The sequence below is a fragment of the Cyprinus carpio genome, chromosome B17 (assembly GCF_018340385.1).
Source record: "Cyprinus carpio isolate SPL01 chromosome B17, ASM1834038v1, whole genome shotgun sequence".
NCBI classification, from domain to species: Eukaryota; Metazoa; Chordata; class Actinopteri; order Cypriniformes; family Cyprinidae; genus Cyprinus; species Cyprinus carpio.
In genome coordinates, this window is record NC_056613.1 from 19,258,544 (window position 1) to 19,276,675 (window position 18,132).

Genomic DNA, 18,132 nt, shown 5'->3' on the forward strand with positions numbered 1-18,132 from the left:
AGTCTAACCAACTTGTTTTTATTCAGTTCTTTTCTAGAAACCTTGAAGCATTTGAAGTGGCTTAGAATTAGTGTCACTTTTGTTATTGTTAAAATCCAAGCCCAAAGATGTGGTTTAACAGACATTCAGAGGTGATGCTATGAGAGCTTCACATTTTATGTGCACGTAGAGGTTGTTGCAAATAAAAATAAATAAATAAATAAATAATTGTTCTGGTGTTTCCTTTTTGATCATTTAAATTTTGCATTTCATTTCAAGGATAGTAATGTCTCACAAATTTACAGAACAGTTTGTTTAGAATTACTTGTTTTTATATTGCAAAAAAAAAAAAAAAAAAAAAAAAAATAAGATGAAAAAGTTCACAGATTTGCTGGCCACCGTGTAGGTTTATAGACGGGGTGGGGTTTTGTCTGCTCTCTCACTCCAGGCAGGTCAAAGTGCTAATGACATTTCCCTGCCAATAGCCTGCTATAAATTCACGATTTGAAAATTAAACAGGGAAAAAATGTGTATGTTCTAAGCTAATACAGTAATACACTCATTACTCAGCCAAGACTCTCTCTAAGCAAGTTATAACACTGAATTAGGGAAAGCCTGCTTTTCATTGTTGCCTTCTGCAAAGGAAGAAAAAAAGCTGTGGCTCACTATATAATTTAAAGGAATCCCAGACACATTTTAAATGACAGCATTTAGTTTATGAGACATCAAGAAAATTATTTTAATCTCCGTGTTCTGTTTTAAAACTCTTAAGAATTTGAGTATCAGAAACAAAATACAATGACATATCTGCATGTCATCTACAGATTTCTTATTCATTACATTTTCTTTAACTAAGTCAATGCTTGAAAAATTAAGGCATACATTTTAGATATAGATCTATGTGTGTGTGTGTGTGTATGTATGTATATATATATTGGTTTTTCATGTTTTTCATATATATATATATATATATATATATATATATATATATATATATATATATATATATATATATATGGATTTAAAAAAAAAAAAAAAAAACATGCACTCCATGAAGTTGGAGCCCAGAGCATTTTGATGAAAATTTGGAAATTGACTGGTAATGTACAGCTGGTGCTCAAAAAGTTGTGGGTCTATTTAGCATACATTGTATTAGATTGTAGAAAAAGCCAATCTCAGTGCTTGGACATCAACAACTCATAGTACATCAGCTACATTACAACTATTTTGCTCTTAAATGTATAACTTATTCTGGCTTTCATTTGTGAAATGATGGAACATTTGCTTGAAGATTAAGACTAACTTAAAACAATTTATAATGACTTTATTTATCTAAAATGCAAATGTTTTAAATAAGAATTTAAGTAAAAGTATTTAGACACTTAAGTCCCAGTTAACTTATAAAATATAATGCATGAATGATTACATAAAATATCCAACAAGTTAGAACTTATGTTTAAGTGTATAAACATCATAAGCCTAAAATTTTACTAAATAAAAAAACAGGTTTTAATGTAAAAGACAAAACATGAAATAAACTGTTAACTTATAACTTATCTGGAAACGAACTTGAACCTAACTAAGACTTCAAAACAAGTAGCCTATAGTCTTAAGGAAATGTTTGGTAAATTATTAAAATAACTGAAAAATGGCTCAGGAAAAAGGATTATTTTGAGAGGAGCTTTAGCATAATGTGTTTGCAGATGCAGCTAGTTTCGTATTTTGTTATCCATGACGTTTCAGTGTGAAATACACACATCTAGGGCCACTGTAAATAAGCAATGCATTTTTTCATTAGCGTATTATTTCTATTATATCACATAATTCGTTCGCATTCGACCTCTTACAATGTCCTCAATGAACTCTGACTGAATCAGAGTTACAGTTAAAATTAACCCGCATTGCCCAAGAGCGCGCTCACACACCGAATCCGCAACATTTCAGCTCGCGCCAGGACGCCGCGTGTCAGACCAGCGTCGGACTTCCGCAAAGCGAGGAGCTACAATAAACAAACTGTACTGAAACCCCAAACTGAAGTAAGGTCTAAACGCACCTGCAGTCTTCAACACTATTTAATGCAGCTTATGACCACCTTAAAATAATAACAGACTACTCCAGGCCTATTCATTGTCGACACATTTTATTTCCTCGAGACTGTAAATAATGATGCATTAAAATACGTTTGAAATAACAAAGAGGTTTAAAACATGGCAACGCTGCGATAACTGTTTGTTTTGCTCAACACAGGCTCAGAATCAGAAAATGCCACATAAAAAGCAGAGTTTGCTGAAAGAAGCGTCTCATCAGATCATAGCGGGCGGATCTGCAGGTAAGTGAAGACGCGCTTCTAGTATCTATTTCACACAATCCACAAACTTTCTTTACCAACTCGTAAAGTGTCGCATTCAACAGCAGTTAGCAGACACTCAAACCCGCCCTTAAGTCTGTTAAGTAACTTTTGTCAGTTATTTGTAGTACATGCTGTTTACATGAAATAAATATGTTTAGTAAGTAATCGTTTTAAAGTCCATAGATGCCAGAGACACAAACCGGATGTCTGTGTTGAGAGGTACGCGGGATACACGCGCACTTCACTTAGTTCCGTTTACAAATCGTTCCCTCAAGAGTTCAAGACGCTTCTCTTTAGGGCTATGTGTAATATATCCCTGACAAAATGAAAACGTTTACTTAGCTCATCCGTGTTATGCTTACATGATATGTTTACTTTGAAATACCATCTACGTGCCTATAAGAACTATAAGAGTGATTATGAGTCATGTGTGAACTCACCGACAAGACGTCTTTAAAACGCAACGCTAGAAAGACGCGAAGCAACAGCCGAGACGCCCATGTGATGCATCTATACAGAGACCAACAATTTTTTTATTAAGCGTTTTATGTAACACATACAGCAGACGGAACGGAAGTCTGCACTCTGCACATTTGTAAAAAAGCATGATGCCAACTGCTTTCCAAAAGGTTTTATTATGCATCATGAGCTCGTCAAAATGTACTGGCATAGAAATAGGAAAATCAGCTCATGAAGAGTTCTTTAACGAGAAAGAACGGTGTAGTGCCACTTTACTGTATTTTTGTGTGTGTGTGTCATTACAGACAGTCAGTCTGTGTTGGATCAAAATATTTTTGCTTCTATCATGTCTACCTATCATACAAGGCTATTTTAAGAGGGACAATGAATGATTTTAAACTTAAGGTTCCACATTAAGAAATAAATTAAAGCATGCTATTTTCACTTGGTGTTAAATTTTAACACCATTTGCATCATATTTAGAAGTAGTTTGTTTCTTTCTTTCTTTCTTTCTTTCTTTCTTTCTTTCTTTCTTTCTTTCTTTCTTTCTTTCTTTCTTTCTTAATAACCCAGAGTTATTAGCTTGCACCCCCTGCACTTGTCATATTCCCTCCAGCAGCCTGTTAACGAGGCTGGGTAGAGTGAAATGTTAATTTATGTATGACCTGGTCACAGGGATTGGATCAGGTCTGTGCTTGGCTTCTCTCAGGTTTTGGACTGACTCTCCAAAACTGCTTTTTTCTCCCTCTGAAGGACACAAGAGTTAATGTCACTGCAGTGCATTTTATATATCCCACCAGGACTCGTTTCACAGCCTTTCCAATCAGGGATAAACAAAGAAAATGGGGCATGTGTTAAAGGCTGAAACCAGGGAGAGTTTAATGCTGTACCTGATAATAACCGAGTAAATCATATTGGGTTGAGTTTTTTAATCTTCCACAAGGGGGAAGCATTATACTTGGCATTGGTTGTAGTAATATTTTAAATATATATATTTTTTAATATAATGTTAAGCATCATTGGCTATCTTTTGCAAGAGAAACTTAATGCGCCAAAATTTATTGACAAATACATAATGTAATTAATTTGACTCCAAACTTTAAAAAAAAATCCATTCTATCCTAAAAGCACTACCTCTTTCAGGAGTAAATTAAGTAATTTTTAAGCTTTATAAGCACACTAATATTCATTGACTTGCTTTTTATTTAGGAAATTTTCCATCTATATGGAACTTTGAGGTGATTCAGATGTACGATGATGTACAGTGCACAGTGCAATCCAGCATTAATTGTGAAAAATGGGCCTGTATTAGTTCAGCCGGATATTGCAAACTTTACATTTGCCCAATTATGTAAAAAATTCTCCTTCATAAGTGTTCTTAATGGGAACTTATTTTCTTTTCATCATTTATCCTAGTTTTATCCAGAAGGTCCGGAAGAACGGTCAGATGTTACCTTAAGTGTTTTTGGTATTGATTTCCTTTCCCTGCCCCTGTTATACAGAGTAATTTGGTAAGATTTAAACAAAAATGTTTTAGTTATGATTAGTTTCTGTGTAAACGTATCCGCTGACCGCAAATGGAGTGTGACGGGAAAAGACAGACAGCCTAAGTATAATTGAACTCAGTCCACCCCTCCACAGCAGACCCTCACTTAAAACACACTCAGACCTCTCCTGTTTTAACTGGTGCATATGTGTGAAATGAAGTTTCGGAGCATCAAACAAATAAATTTGCAAAACCTAAACTGAGAAGAAGAAAAGAGTAAAACGAGATCAAATAAATACAAGCAAGTAAAAGAGGGAAAGAGGGACCTTGGGAAAAAAAAATGTACATTAGTTTTCAGCCACAAAGACCGTTTCCTCTCCGGGCCACAACTGGCTGCTACAATCAGAGGCGAATTAGGCCTAATATTTATTTCCAGAAACAATTGTACATGCCTCAGCAGGGCAATGATTGGACATGTTGTGGACAGATGTTTAGATGAGCTCATGTTTGAAGTAATGTTGATTTTGGAGGGTTCTTCTCTCAGCCTCCAAATCGCCTTCTTATACACCCACTTCTGTGTCGTTTTTAGACTTTTGTCTTTTTGTCCCGGGACGCATTAAGTGATTCTATATATGAACACATGATATAATCAGAGTTCTAATGATATTTATGTAATAATGCAATCATTTGGTATCAGATGAGAAAACTCGAGTGCGTTTGTAGTGCGACGTGTAGAAAACCATTCTCGAAATTGGGCAAAAACGCAATTAAACCATAATAAACATTACAAAAACAAACAGAGGAGATTTATTGACTGCTACGACTAATTACCGCTGGAGGAAATGTGCAGGATCATAATGTCACAAGAAATCAGTTGACTGCAACCAGGCATGAAGTATAATGGTAACATATGCAGCAAGGAGCTTAGACTCTCCAAACAGATCATATACCTCCCACAGGTACCTGCAGTAGATGGAAGCAACTCTTAAAAGAGCAAACACCTCTCAAATGGACGCAATATGCATTTGTTTACACCACGAATGGATTATTTTCTTCTGGTGATAAAACAAATCTCCTCTGAGTCCCGTACGCCTTCAAGAGCTACTGTTGAACGACTGTTTGCATGAGCCGGACATGGATTGTCGCTGTTGTGTCAGCTGTTTGTCAAAATGGGGCCTTGAACGGATGGAGTTTAGTCTGCCTGGGTAATGTACGAGCCAGCCAGGGGCCACTGACGTTATCTTAATGGTATGATTTATGGAGGTCGCACGCTGAACTGAGCAGAGGAGCTGCGACAGATGGGGACTTGCGTGGGAGACGTTTCTACTGTAGACGGTTCGCTCAAACACACATAAGCACGCACACACTCATCCATCACGCATGCTGTGTTGCTGTAAGCAATGAGGATAATTGCGGTGTTATGGTAAGAGTAGCGTGATTATGATTGTTCGACATGGGAGGCTATGTCTGGGCTAGTGCTCGTGCTTATTTTCCGGGGAAAATTATTAAAATGAGGGCCTTTGGAGTGGACTGAAAGGAACTGGCTACAATAAATACAATATGCTCTATCGCCTGATCACGATGGTGATCTAATCAATGATGTTAATGTTAACCACATTCATTTTTGATAAAACATACTTTCAAGTGTTTGAATGACGTTTATGCCATTGGCAAAAATTCACGTCAAGCAAATTAGCTCATTTTGAAATGCATTTTCTCTGAAGAAATCTTGGCGTATCTAACGCGAGGGTAAACTCGGCTTTAAAATCCTAATGAAATCAAAATTGACCCTGTTTACTTGTGTTGTGAAGAAAAATGATTTTTTTTCATAGTTTTTCATTAATTTTGGCAACTTGTTGATTATGAAACGACTTTCCTTTTCGATGAAGTCACATAGGAACTATGATTAATTAATGCGGCCTTTCTAAAATCTTGCCATTAGTTAATGAAGTAACTGAATGCCTGTAAATCTAATAAAGTTTACAGTTTAATTGCAGATAATGATAAGAATTAAAATAAGTGTTTCCATTGAGATACATCAAGATCCTCTCAAGGGTGAACTTGACCTTCAGCCTTCATGTCTTTGATCAAATAAATTCCTCAAAGTGTTTGAGGAGGGGGGAATGGTTCTCCACAGTCTAGTGCAAACTTGTGTCCAGATTCATTTTGGTATGTAATACCCATGTTTCACAATGAATAAAATCCAAGTTCAGCATTTGCTGCTGTGTCATTTGGATATGTCACATTCTTTACTTTGTTCAGTTCTTCACACCTTTAACACAGTCTCTCATATAAAGAAAAAATCAGGTGGACATAACATGAAAACAAAATTTGAGTGAAGGAAAAAAAGAGTCACTATGTCAGAGATTTCAGAGATCTGCCATCATACTGGCCAAACACACTGTATTACATACAGTATCGTAATACAGCACATGGCAGCAATAACATAGCTGGAAAGGAAACCGGCTAACAAGCTATGCTTAATTGAGCACTTAGTCTAAGTAGTCAAGGGCCATAGTTTGAATGACCCTGTAGGAAAATGAAACTGTACGGTAGATGCTACACTGTGTGTGCATGAATTTGCGTGTAAGCGTTCCCATTTTCTTGGACTGCTGTCCGGTTGGCAGTTGTCCGACCTTGTAATTAGCGCAGAATGCTGATATGTCTTTTGGCTGGAGAAGAGCTTTTGATGGAGTGATCACAACATTGCATTGATCAACAAGTCTTGTATGAACGTATTCCCATAAAGCTCGGTCTAAAAATAACCTTCCAAGGAGCTCTTTAAATGCACTTTAAATTTGTAATTGTTTCTCAGTCCGCCATGCTGTAATTTGCAATGACTTAACTGTGGTGGAAGACTTGTGTTTTGCTCTGTTTGAGAGACAAATCATTGTCCCGTTTTGGCATTATATTGTCTGGAAACTTTGGGTGAATCTCTGCCCAGAGTTACAGTTCTGCTGTCGGCCTGGTTTCTCATGTGAAGAAGCAAACATCTCCGAGGACCTTTGGTCAAACACTAACGTCATAGATGAATCCAAGTCAAAAAGTAATGTATATATCTTTTAACTGAATCTAATTTGAGACGCTAAATTGTAGAGAATTACAAACCTAGTCATTTTTTCAGTAGAAAAGCTTGAATTATAAATAAACATAATAAGTACTGTCAAAAACAACAACAGTCAAAAATGATGTAGGGAGAGATTTCTTGATTGAGCATGTCGATGTTTATGTGACTTTTTAGGTTTATATGCATGCATGTGTAGATACTTGTGCTAAATATTATTGTCAATACATTCTTTAAAGAAATGAATACTTTTCTTCAACAGAAGAAAAGAAATGTATAAATGCTGTTCTATTTAAGAATTCTGTTCATTAAATGTAGCCTTGGTGATCATGTCACATCTTTCAAAAACATTTTAAAAAATACCTAACAGACAATGTTCAAAGCAATTGCAGAAATTACTAAGCAAAGCGAAGATAGTTCTGACTAAATGTCTGACATAATTTGTTTGCAGATGCCATTTAGGTTAATATATATATATATTTTTTTTAATGTAATGTAATGCAATGACATGAAATTTCAATTGTAACAATTGTCCAAAAATGTTTATTAAGGGCCATCGTTGACTTTACATATGTGTTTTCCCCTCAGAATGTTTAGAGAACCAGGCGACTGCAGGCTTTCTTAAGGTAGTCAGAGCACAGGTCTGCAGCAGCGAGACGGCCTCTTCAGCTGGGTTAACTGACTCAAGATGAGCGGTGCGTGGGCAAGAGCTGAAATCATAATGTGATTTGTTGTGGTTGGGAGCCAATTTGAGTCTTTTTGGGAAGGTTCCCTGCCCGGTCGCCCGCTTGTGCGCTTTGTGAGGAGACCTTAATTAGAGAAGCTCAAATTTATAGACACATTTGATTATAGCTGATCTTGAGTTGTAAAAGGATGACATTGCCTAGGAGGGGGACATTGGCAAGAGCAGCTGCACAATTTGATAATGAGAACCAAAGCTTCGGAGAAAGGCTTGTTTTGAATTTGTTTACACGTTTATTATCCTTTCAAAAGGAGCGCTTCATCCAATAAAATCAAGACAGACACAGATGTCACAATCAAGAGGCAATAAGAATGGATGGGGGGAGAAATGAAGTGGTTTCCATTATGTTTGAAATAAGGGCAATTATACAATGGAATAAAGATATAAAAAATGATGTTGGGTCATGGAAAAGTGCCCTAGTTCCTGTTCACTCATTTTACCGAGTGGCACAGGATGGGCACAGGCAGGAAAGTGGGAGGGGATTATTGCACAATTTAATGCTGACTGGTTTATAAATTAGTTTTGAATGATTGACAGGATCTTAATTTAACACAAGTTGTGGCCAGAGAGGCTTTTTAGGACTGAATCATAAAAAATTAAAAATAAAAATGGTGCCGCAAGAGTTGTTTCAGATTGATCTGATCCATGATTATATCCTCACTTTGTTTGGGGACTTTTTTTCCAGCCTGGGAAAAAGGCTGCATCCTAACCGGATAACATGTCCACTAAAATTTTTGGTCAGCCTCTAAATCTTAAGCTGTCATAATGTTATAATAATCACTTCACTCTTCTGACTCGACTCCCCCTGTTTTCTCTCATAATGTTGTTGTTTTAGTAGACTGCCTTGCTTGCAGTTGCCACACTCTTTGATAGGTGGCAGTAGAGAGCTATTTTGAAGTTTCACTTCCTCTCTTTCCTTCTCTCCAGCCTTTATAAATCTTTCACCAAGCGATGACGTTCCATGTGGAGGTTGAGGCTGAAAATTGAAAGCTTTTTATAGTAATAGAGAAGATTTATTTAGTTATAATTATGTAGGAGAATCGTGTGGAACGGGTGATGGTATAACTTTTGATCTAGAAGCTATTTGCATCACATAGGTCATTTTTCCATCCAAACCAATGGACTGATTTCTGTTATGAATTTTCCGTCACCTCACAAAAATGAAATACAACTTCATGTTCTTCTTCTGAAGGTTTTAGCCTAATCCAAAATAGGTCTCAGGACTTCAAATCGTTTTGGACTTAATATGCCGTGATCAAATAGCACTGATTTCATTTCCCACAAGAGCAATGGCTACTGGCCAGTGGCTTTGCTAACATTCCAAAAACACTCCAATCTCTCATTTGCCCATCAATGTCTAATGCTCGGGCAACACCAAGGCAGGTGGTACTGCTCATCCTGACCACAGTCCGACATAGCTGGCCAGCACATTCTATTCCAGGCACTGAAGTCCTGAGAACATGTTCATACCAATGTCAAGATCTCTAGATGTTTGGTAGAGGAATAAGTAAGATCAGAAGCAAAGGGAAAAGGCATCTTTATCCTCGAGCAGTGTCTCGTACAGAATGAGACATGCATGCAGAAATCAGTGGTGCAGAGAGAAGACCACACATTCTGAGGGATCCTAGGGGCTCTCTGCTCGTTTTGAAGTGCAGTATGGTGGAAAGGTTAAGCTATCAGTCTGCTGACTGTGGTAGCGTTGCGGCGGCAGAAGCCTCTGATGAGAGATGACAGATGCTTTCCCCAGATAAAACTTCCCGGAAGGACACAACGACTGCTTTGTCGTCTCTGCAGATGAGACTCAGAAGGTTGATGATTTTAATCATATATGCATATATAAAAAAGGAAGAGAAATGTAGTGTTTTCCTTGTCATTGTGTTCTGTATGTTGATGGTCATTTATTTGTAGATACAGTGGCCTCTAAGTGTTTGCACCTGTCACACTTAAATTTGACATTCGTTTGACAAAATATCAAACCACACCATACACACTTTTTTAAAATATACAAATATCATGAGTTAATTAATTCATAATTATCATTTATGGTTTTGAGTAGTCATTATTAGGTTTTGATTAGTCACACCGCATTACATTTTAAAATATTATACAAAATTTTATTTTCTAAGAAATGTTGTTATAATAACAATAAAAAGTACTCCGGTTTTTCTTTAATAAAATATTATATTATTATAATAAAATTTTTGGTTGCACTTTATTTTGCAGTGTGTCCCTGGGAAAATACTGGTCATATAAGGTAGGGTAGGGTTAAGTTTAGGGGTAGGTTCAGGGTTCATACCTATTTATTACCTAATTATTAATTACTATAACAAGTACATAGTATGTTCATGAGGAACAGGACTATAAAATAAAATGCTACCAATTTATTTATGTCATCATGTAAAATGTTATAAACCTCACAGCAGCCCCCCCTCCCCCACACACACAAAAAAGCAAAATTAATTTAGAAATTAAAATCATTATTATTATTATTATCATCATCATCATCATCATCATTATATAAAGACAAATAAGTGTCTGGTCATTGGTGTAAAAAAGAAAAGAAAAAGGAAATGTTCTGAGTTAAAGTTTAGGTTTACAAAAACTAATTGATATTTTGTTATCCAGTGCAAAACAAAACAAAACTATATATATATATTATACATTAAGTGTTGCTTAAATGTCCAAGTACATCATGCAGCTGTTGTATAATTAGATTAAAAGGATAATTTTTAAGCTTATAGTTTCAATTTTATGCTTCAGTCTACTTAATCGCATGAGCAGCTTATTATAGAGATGCTCTCATCATAGTTTTGTGCCGTGTAATACTCACAATCTGATGGCTCAGCAGGTGTTTGTTAGTATGAGGGTAGAAGCAGAGCTGATGAGATGGGAGATACTGTATATCTCCTCTGTGAGCACTTGTTTCTTCCCAGGAGCCCATTGCCGCCCATGTAGAAAGGAATCTAGTATGGCTCTGGTGTCAGGCTCTGTCATGCATAGCCAGGCTCTGGGGTGCTTTTGAAAACGGCCCTTTCCGCCTCAGTCGGCTGAATAGATGGAGCCCAAGGGGCACTTTTTCCACAGCAACCAATTTATCAGCTCATATCCAGACCGATACGGCCTGTCGTTGCCTGCGCTTTCCCTGTTTGTCCCTCTCAATGTTTATAAATGGCAGTGAGTGAATGGCAATGCCTGGCTTAGAGGAAATGTCTCACTGTGATTATGTGCAGGTCGCCGCCGTTTTTGTGGGTCTGTTTGTGTTTTGATTGCTTAGGGAAATGTTTTGTTTGGTAATTTTTTTTCCAAACCACCCACTCTCAGATTTAATTACATTTATGATATGTACTTTAAGTGTCCTTTAAAAAAAACACGACTAACACTACTCTTTAAAAAATATGAAAAATGTGTTACGTAATCCACACTAACATTACTTTATTTTATTTTTTTTCCAAAATGGCTGGACAGAGGGCTACAATGATTGCCCCGGGGGCAATTAGGTAGAATGGCTGCGGGAGCGGCAAAGTCATTTTGTAAGCCAAACATCCTGGTGCTAGGCTGCAGAATTCGGCCAGCTTGCGGGAAGCTGTTTGTAGGGAAGTGGATCAGGGTTTGTTTTCTTTTTCTGAGAACTCTGCCAGATGAGCAGCACCTGAATTTCAGCGCCCTTCTTTCCTTCTTTTCTCTTGCATCTTCATGTGACCAAAACAATAATAAAAATGGGAAAACTGTGCCTAATTTTAATCTCAATCCCCCAAATTATTCTATGGTAAAATAAAATAACATTATAAAACACAGTTCTGGTACTAAAATCTGAGTAAGCCATATTTAAGCCATTATTTGGTGCAACAGTCAGGTTCTGGAAATAAATTCACACAAAGCACTGCGCGAAGTGATGGAGTCAGTCTCCCTATGGTCTCAAAATGCTATATTTCTATATACCGGAATATTTTACAATAAACCTAAAATACGTCTGTTTTCACAGAAACTACAGTTTTCTGCCAAAATTATAGGTCAAAGGATAAACTTTTGCAAGTGAGGAAATTAAGACGGCATTATTATTTAGTGTAATGTAATTATTATACTTATGAAATATTCATTTTTCATTTACATTTATTTTATGGTGCAGTTGTATGACAATAGTAATTACTGGAAGATGATAATAATATCAATAATAATATAAAATATTATTATTATTAGATTGAAATGGCTTTCTAAAACACCAGTGAATGAGATGTGGACTGAGAACTTTAAAATGTACAATATTTTCTTCCAGTGTTACTTAGCAACAGTAAAACAAATTAATTTAATTTGATTAATTATTAATAATTAAATTTTTAAGATACATTTTTTTAAGTCAGAAAATAGTCATTTTTTGCCTACCAGCACTGTAAAATCACTGTAATCCACAGCCTGAAGTGCAGGCTTATTGCTTTATAATAATGACACTGAGTAAATGTAAGAGTGGAAAATTTGATAAATGAATGAAATTAGTGATGCTGAAGATCTCATGAAAAGAATGCATGTGCAGTAACCGTAAGCACAATTCATCGTGGTGGAATCTCTCTCAAGAGTTGGAAAACGTGACTGTTCAGACAGAAAGCAGGCAAAAATGTAATTTGTTGTATCCCAACCCCCTGTTAGGTCACACACCTGATATAAAACGGACCAGCTTTAGCAGTCTGAATATGTCTACGCTTTATAAACCAGAAGCTGAGCAGCTCATAAGTGATATCCATCATCACAGGGGCTGAGCTGAAAGACCTGCCTTTGAAAATGGAAAAAATAGAGTGGTGTGGGAAAAATGAGAGTGTAATGAGCATTTTACATGTGGGTAAATCAAACGTCATGCTGTCCGAGGCACTGAGCTGCCTCGATGGAAGACGCAGTTCATTTATTAATCTTGCTAGAGGACCATATTATTTTCCTTAACTTCGCTATTTCAGGTTGCACTAATCTAAGCATACTTAAAAAAAAAAACGAGAAGATCAAGTAAAAGAAAAAGGCTCATAATTGACCTCACAGATGAATGAAAATTATTTTTGGCTCTGACCCTGGACTCACTAATGAGCGAAACAGCAAATGACATCATTCTGATGTTGTGAGAGAATTAACTTGTTTAGAATAAACCTTCACTGACACCTTGGCAAGGAATCGCACTTTTGCATAAAACTGCCATTTTTTTTACCTACTTAGTATGGTATGTTTAATGTGAAATAATGGTACTTTAAGAAGGGCATGAAAAATGAACAGCACTCTGTCATTTTGTTAGGTTCTCTTGCATTTGTTTTCTTTGTTTGGGGGAGGAGCAATGGTGTATTTGTCACTCTTGAGTTAGCGCAGTCTCTTTTGGCCTAGATGACTGAGGTTTGCCATCGCTCCCCTAAAAACAACAAGACACTCCTGCCAAGCTTCCTAGTTAATTAGCAAAGCATTTCACACGCTGCATAACATCAGAAAGGAAATGGAAAAGTGACAAATTTGGAGAGTTTTCCAAGCTGTCCTGTTACCTTTAACTTAACAGATTCTACAATTTTTGTACTCAGAACATTTCAGAACAACAACAATTTCCATCAGAATTTTATTTCATTTATGAGGCCTTCCCAAAATTGACTGTGAAAGCTGAGACAAGAACAAAAGAAACGTCAAATTGAAGTTTAATGTACCCATGGAATGAAGTCTGCACAAGTTGATTTTTTTTCTAAGCAATTCTTAGGTTGGATTGCATTTGTTTTATCCTAAATTTAAATTGTTCTGGCTAAAAAGAAGTTTCTGACTCCTTAAGTGGTGATTAGTTTATTCATTTGCACTGCTTTTTTAATTGGGTGATAACTAGTACATTCATATTGTGCTACTGTCTGTATTGCAACGATACTTGTTTTTAATTTGCTTCCAACCAAAAAGTGCCTAAGCTCTTCGCTTCTTTCTGAAAAAATAACAAGAACTGTCCTATAAAACAGAATGTTAAAAAATAACTACTGATCCCTTTATTTCATGCCTGACTTTTATAGGTTGGTAGGCATCCATATCCATGTAATGATGACTGCCAAATGTTACAAGAAAAAAAATAGCAATTCTTTATTTCTAAGCTCTTTCAGCATTTTCAAAAATGTCAAGCAGAGAATTCTACAATTTGAAATGGCAGCTCATACCTCCATAAAGCATGATTGACATCCATCACACCTGTTCTTAACCTGATCATATCGTCATCCAAATCCTTCCCTCCTGCAAAAGACTGCTCCATCGTCACCCAGCTCCCTCATAAGCCTGGGCAAACTGTCACCGCATCAGCCGCAACAGTCTGGGGAGTTGAACTTGACTGGAACATATGTCTTCAATTTTAATAGCCCTTCATTCCCCCAGATGGCCTGGAGGGGGAAGGTTGCCTGAGAAGCTGCGTTTCATGTAAGAATAATTTGTGTTAAGTAGCTGGGCGATCTGTTTGTTACGCTAGAGCTGACAGTTTGTTTATGTTTCTTGAGGAGTATGATGGATGGGGCAGGAGTTGATGCTAATTAGGCTAAATTGTTGCTAAGAATGCAGTGGGCCTGCATCACACTGCATAGGCCAGCTCCCATTGTTCCTGTCTCTTCGCACTCAAGGCGTAATTGAATGGAGCTTGCAGCCATTCATCATAGTAGTGAGAGGCAAGAACAGGAAGTCAGAGTCTGAGGGACTAAGGACAGGGAGGGCTGGGGGACAGACTGGCTGGGCATGAGTGACGGTGATGGGGCATGTCACAGCGACTTCTCTTGAAGCAATCTCTTTTCTCTATTGAGAAACGCACTCAAAGGGTGTGTTCCCAGAACCTGGTGAGCTGCCTACATAGCCAGCTACTTTGTATGGCAGCATCCTAAAGGCCGGGACACACCAAGCCGACTTCAAAGAACTAGCGGCGACGAAAGCCGACGGTGTTGTTGCCTCACGTCAGCAGCGTCGGACCAAAAAGCTGTGCACCGCACAGACTACAGCCGACAGCAAACTAACATGTGCGTTCTGTGCATGTGTGAGAGGAATGAACTGTCTATATCAGCAGCTATCAATAGTAGTACATATTTTTACTCAAAAGGAGAAACCGAAACAGATATACGAGATAAATGCAGATATACGAAACGTAAACACAGCAGTGCTTGCTTACCATTTTGAATGTCAGTAATGTTGATAACTTTAATCATCTTAAGCGGCTCATGTTGTTATGAAAACATTTGCGTATTAGAATGTTGAAAGATCACGTAACATTTAAACAGCCTTTAATTGCTTTAACTTTTTTTTCCATTAATAGTTGTTGGTAATGAATGAGTTATAAGTACATTTCTTTCTGGTTCATCCTCTATTTCTTTTTCACTGAGCTTGTCACAATGCATTCTAAGATTGCATTTTCTTGGAAGGATACATTGAATTTTGCAATAGAACTTGGTGAAGGCAAGGCAGCATCTTTTTGCCAATTCTTTGGAAAAGCCTTTGCATTGGGAGTGTTCCTGTGATGCCTTAAATTTCTCACGTAATGATTTTGAAAGGGAGCTAATAGACTATAAATTGTAATAGACTATAAATTGGATGTATACAAATAGAGTGAGGAGTCAGAAGAGGAATATTTGCATTAATAATGCTAATACACAATGCTGGGGCTCTAGAAATTAGATTTACTGAAGCCATAATCATATTGCTTTACAAAGAATGGTTCTTTACAAAGAACTTCAAAGGCACCTGATTTTTTTTTTGGCCTTCTTGCATGATATAATGTCAGACACTGTACTACTTCCTCTGTACCACTTCCCTCTGTACCTATCCTTCCATATGTCCTGTTCCTTAATTTCACTCATACATTGCCAGTGGCACCTTCTCAATGTTCACCTTAATTTGTTTTCTCCCCTTTCCCCCTGCATTTATTTTCTTTGGTCTGCCCTTTTTCCTGAAGCAGGAAAGTGAGGAAATGACTTTTTAAAATCTGTAGACCTGTGGACCACAACCCAGCAGGCCAAGACCCCCAATCACCAACCCCATCCACACGTGCCCCTGACAGCCATGCTAATGACCTCCATTCAGATTGGCGTTCCTCTCACTGTAAGGGTGTTATAGGGTCACTTCCGCCTTACTGTAACGTTATGCTAAACGAAGACATGTGAGGACCACACTCAGAACCCCCCAATACCCCCCCTCCCCAGCCTCATGTCAGTTCTGTGTTATGTTGCAAATGGACAGGACCTGGGACCAGTCAACACCCTTGACCTTCTAAGCCCAATCGCCCTAGAGAAAGATGGAGAAAGCTTTGTTTACAGTGCCCCCACAAATGTTTGTGTAGAAACGCATGTGTTTTCAATTAACCTCAAACATGTACATTCACCATACGACAATGTCATCTGCAAACAACAGCATTATGACAGGGTGGAGGCGATGGGTTGGCTCATGACAGAGAGCAGACCATGTTTAAGATGGGTTAGGCTTCAGAGAGGTACACTTAAATTGTTCTGGATGACTGTTACTTAACTAGCCCCTAGCTAGCATGGAATGGTTTAACATTGTCTCTAGTCATGAGCTTAACAAATAATGTCCTTTCAACAGTGCTCCAATAGACTGATTATGTTTGAGAATGTAAAACAACTTCTTGACATATGAGAGATCGCTCAAATCTACAAAAAACCTAATGAAAAATGTTCTTGCATCTAGCAAATATGCTCTGACACGTTGATGTCTTCTTGTGTACAATGCCAGTTTGACTGGACTAGGGTTGCCAGCTTCCGCAAAAGAAATCAAGGGACACTCTCAGTTTCTTTTAGGAAATTGGGTACTCTTTGCGATTTAAATCTGATGAATACTACAAGCAAAAGTACATAAAGTAAACAAATAGAAGTTAGCTAGCAGTTAGCAACCTCCTTTGTCTGTCCTTAATCCTTACCGATGTTAGCGCTCTCACACCACTCATAGAGTGCTTGTGTTTCATGTCCATCTCCATGATTTGTTTTCCGTTCTTGCATGATTAAATCAAATTAAATATCACCCTCACTCTCGTGTTGATAAAGAATTGCTAGTCCTACTAATTTAATTTAATGTGCTGCTACTAATGCTACAGCAATGTCCTGAGCTCTACAACAAATACTGTTAAAATAATGACCATGACCAAGCTTTTTCGGCAAGCACAAATGCTTTCAGCCTGAGCAGTTTTTCGTGACCTTGCTAGCAACTTTGGTTAATGACTGAATGTCACATTATCATATAATCCATCCATCCATCAAGTTATGCATAAAATATTTTCTATGGCATATTTCTGTGGGCTTTAAAGCTGCTTATACATGTTAGGTTGTAGGTTATGGTCTGGATGGGGGAGGTCAGAAGAAGGAAGTGAGTGTGTTCGGATGGGCGAGAGTGAAACCTGAGCATGATTGAGTTAAGGAAAGGAGAAGAAGCCCTCCGGCTCAGAGTCGGATGTTGTGTGTATACATAGGAGTCTTGTCATGCTACCCTTTAAGCAAGGGAGACTGACTTACAAATTGCAATGGGCCTTTTTGCATGCCAGATGTAGTTTTGTGTCCCTTGCAGTGCATATAAGGAGGTCATATGAGTGTATGTGTGTGGCAGCAGGCAGACGTACCTGTACATCCTCATTTTGTATGAACACTGACAATGCAAATGCACACAGATGTTTGCATCTGCTTTTTAAAGCTGTTCTTGATCCAAGACCACATAAACAGATTATGATCCTTCATTTTTTTCCAATTATCAGCACTTTCTTGTGAATGATGCAGAGCATAAATAATGAAGAATCAATTCTCAGCCTCTGCAAAAAGGCCTTCCTTTTCTTGTTTTCCCTGTGCTTTTTTTAAACTAGGAATTTGTTCTTGCTGCTTTCTCCACCATTCTTTGTCTTTGATTTGGTACAGCGTGTGAGGTGCTTTTTAAACTGTGGGAAAAAATGTCCAGAGCGAAGAGCGGAGTGGAGGCGCCGCTCAGCGCTGCAGCAATGCTAAGCAAAAGCAGATGTTATAAAGTTTACAGAAATCAGAACATTATTTTCCTGTTTCCATCGCATTCTTCTAAACACTTAGTGAACAAGCTTT

General features: G+C 37.5%; 1 protein-coding gene across 2 annotated transcripts in view; it reads left to right on the forward strand.

Annotated features, from left to right (window-relative positions):
• Positions 1–1,866: 1,866 nt before the first annotated feature.
• slc25a21 (solute carrier family 25 member 21) overlaps positions 1,867–18,132 on the forward strand; it is a 105,764-nt gene continuing 89,498 nt past the window's right edge. Inside the window, exons 1-2 of one of the 2 annotated variants that reach the window (XM_042742673.1) lie at positions 1,867–2,015; positions 2,227–2,308. In XM_042742673.1, the coding sequence (XP_042598607.1) occupies positions 2,242–2,308 (67 nt within the window). In that variant the 5' untranslated portion in view covers positions 1,867–2,015; positions 2,227–2,241. Of the gene's footprint in view, positions 2,136–2,226; positions 2,309–18,132 lie in introns of both variants that reach the window. The other variant, XM_042742674.1, reaches the window with a different exon arrangement.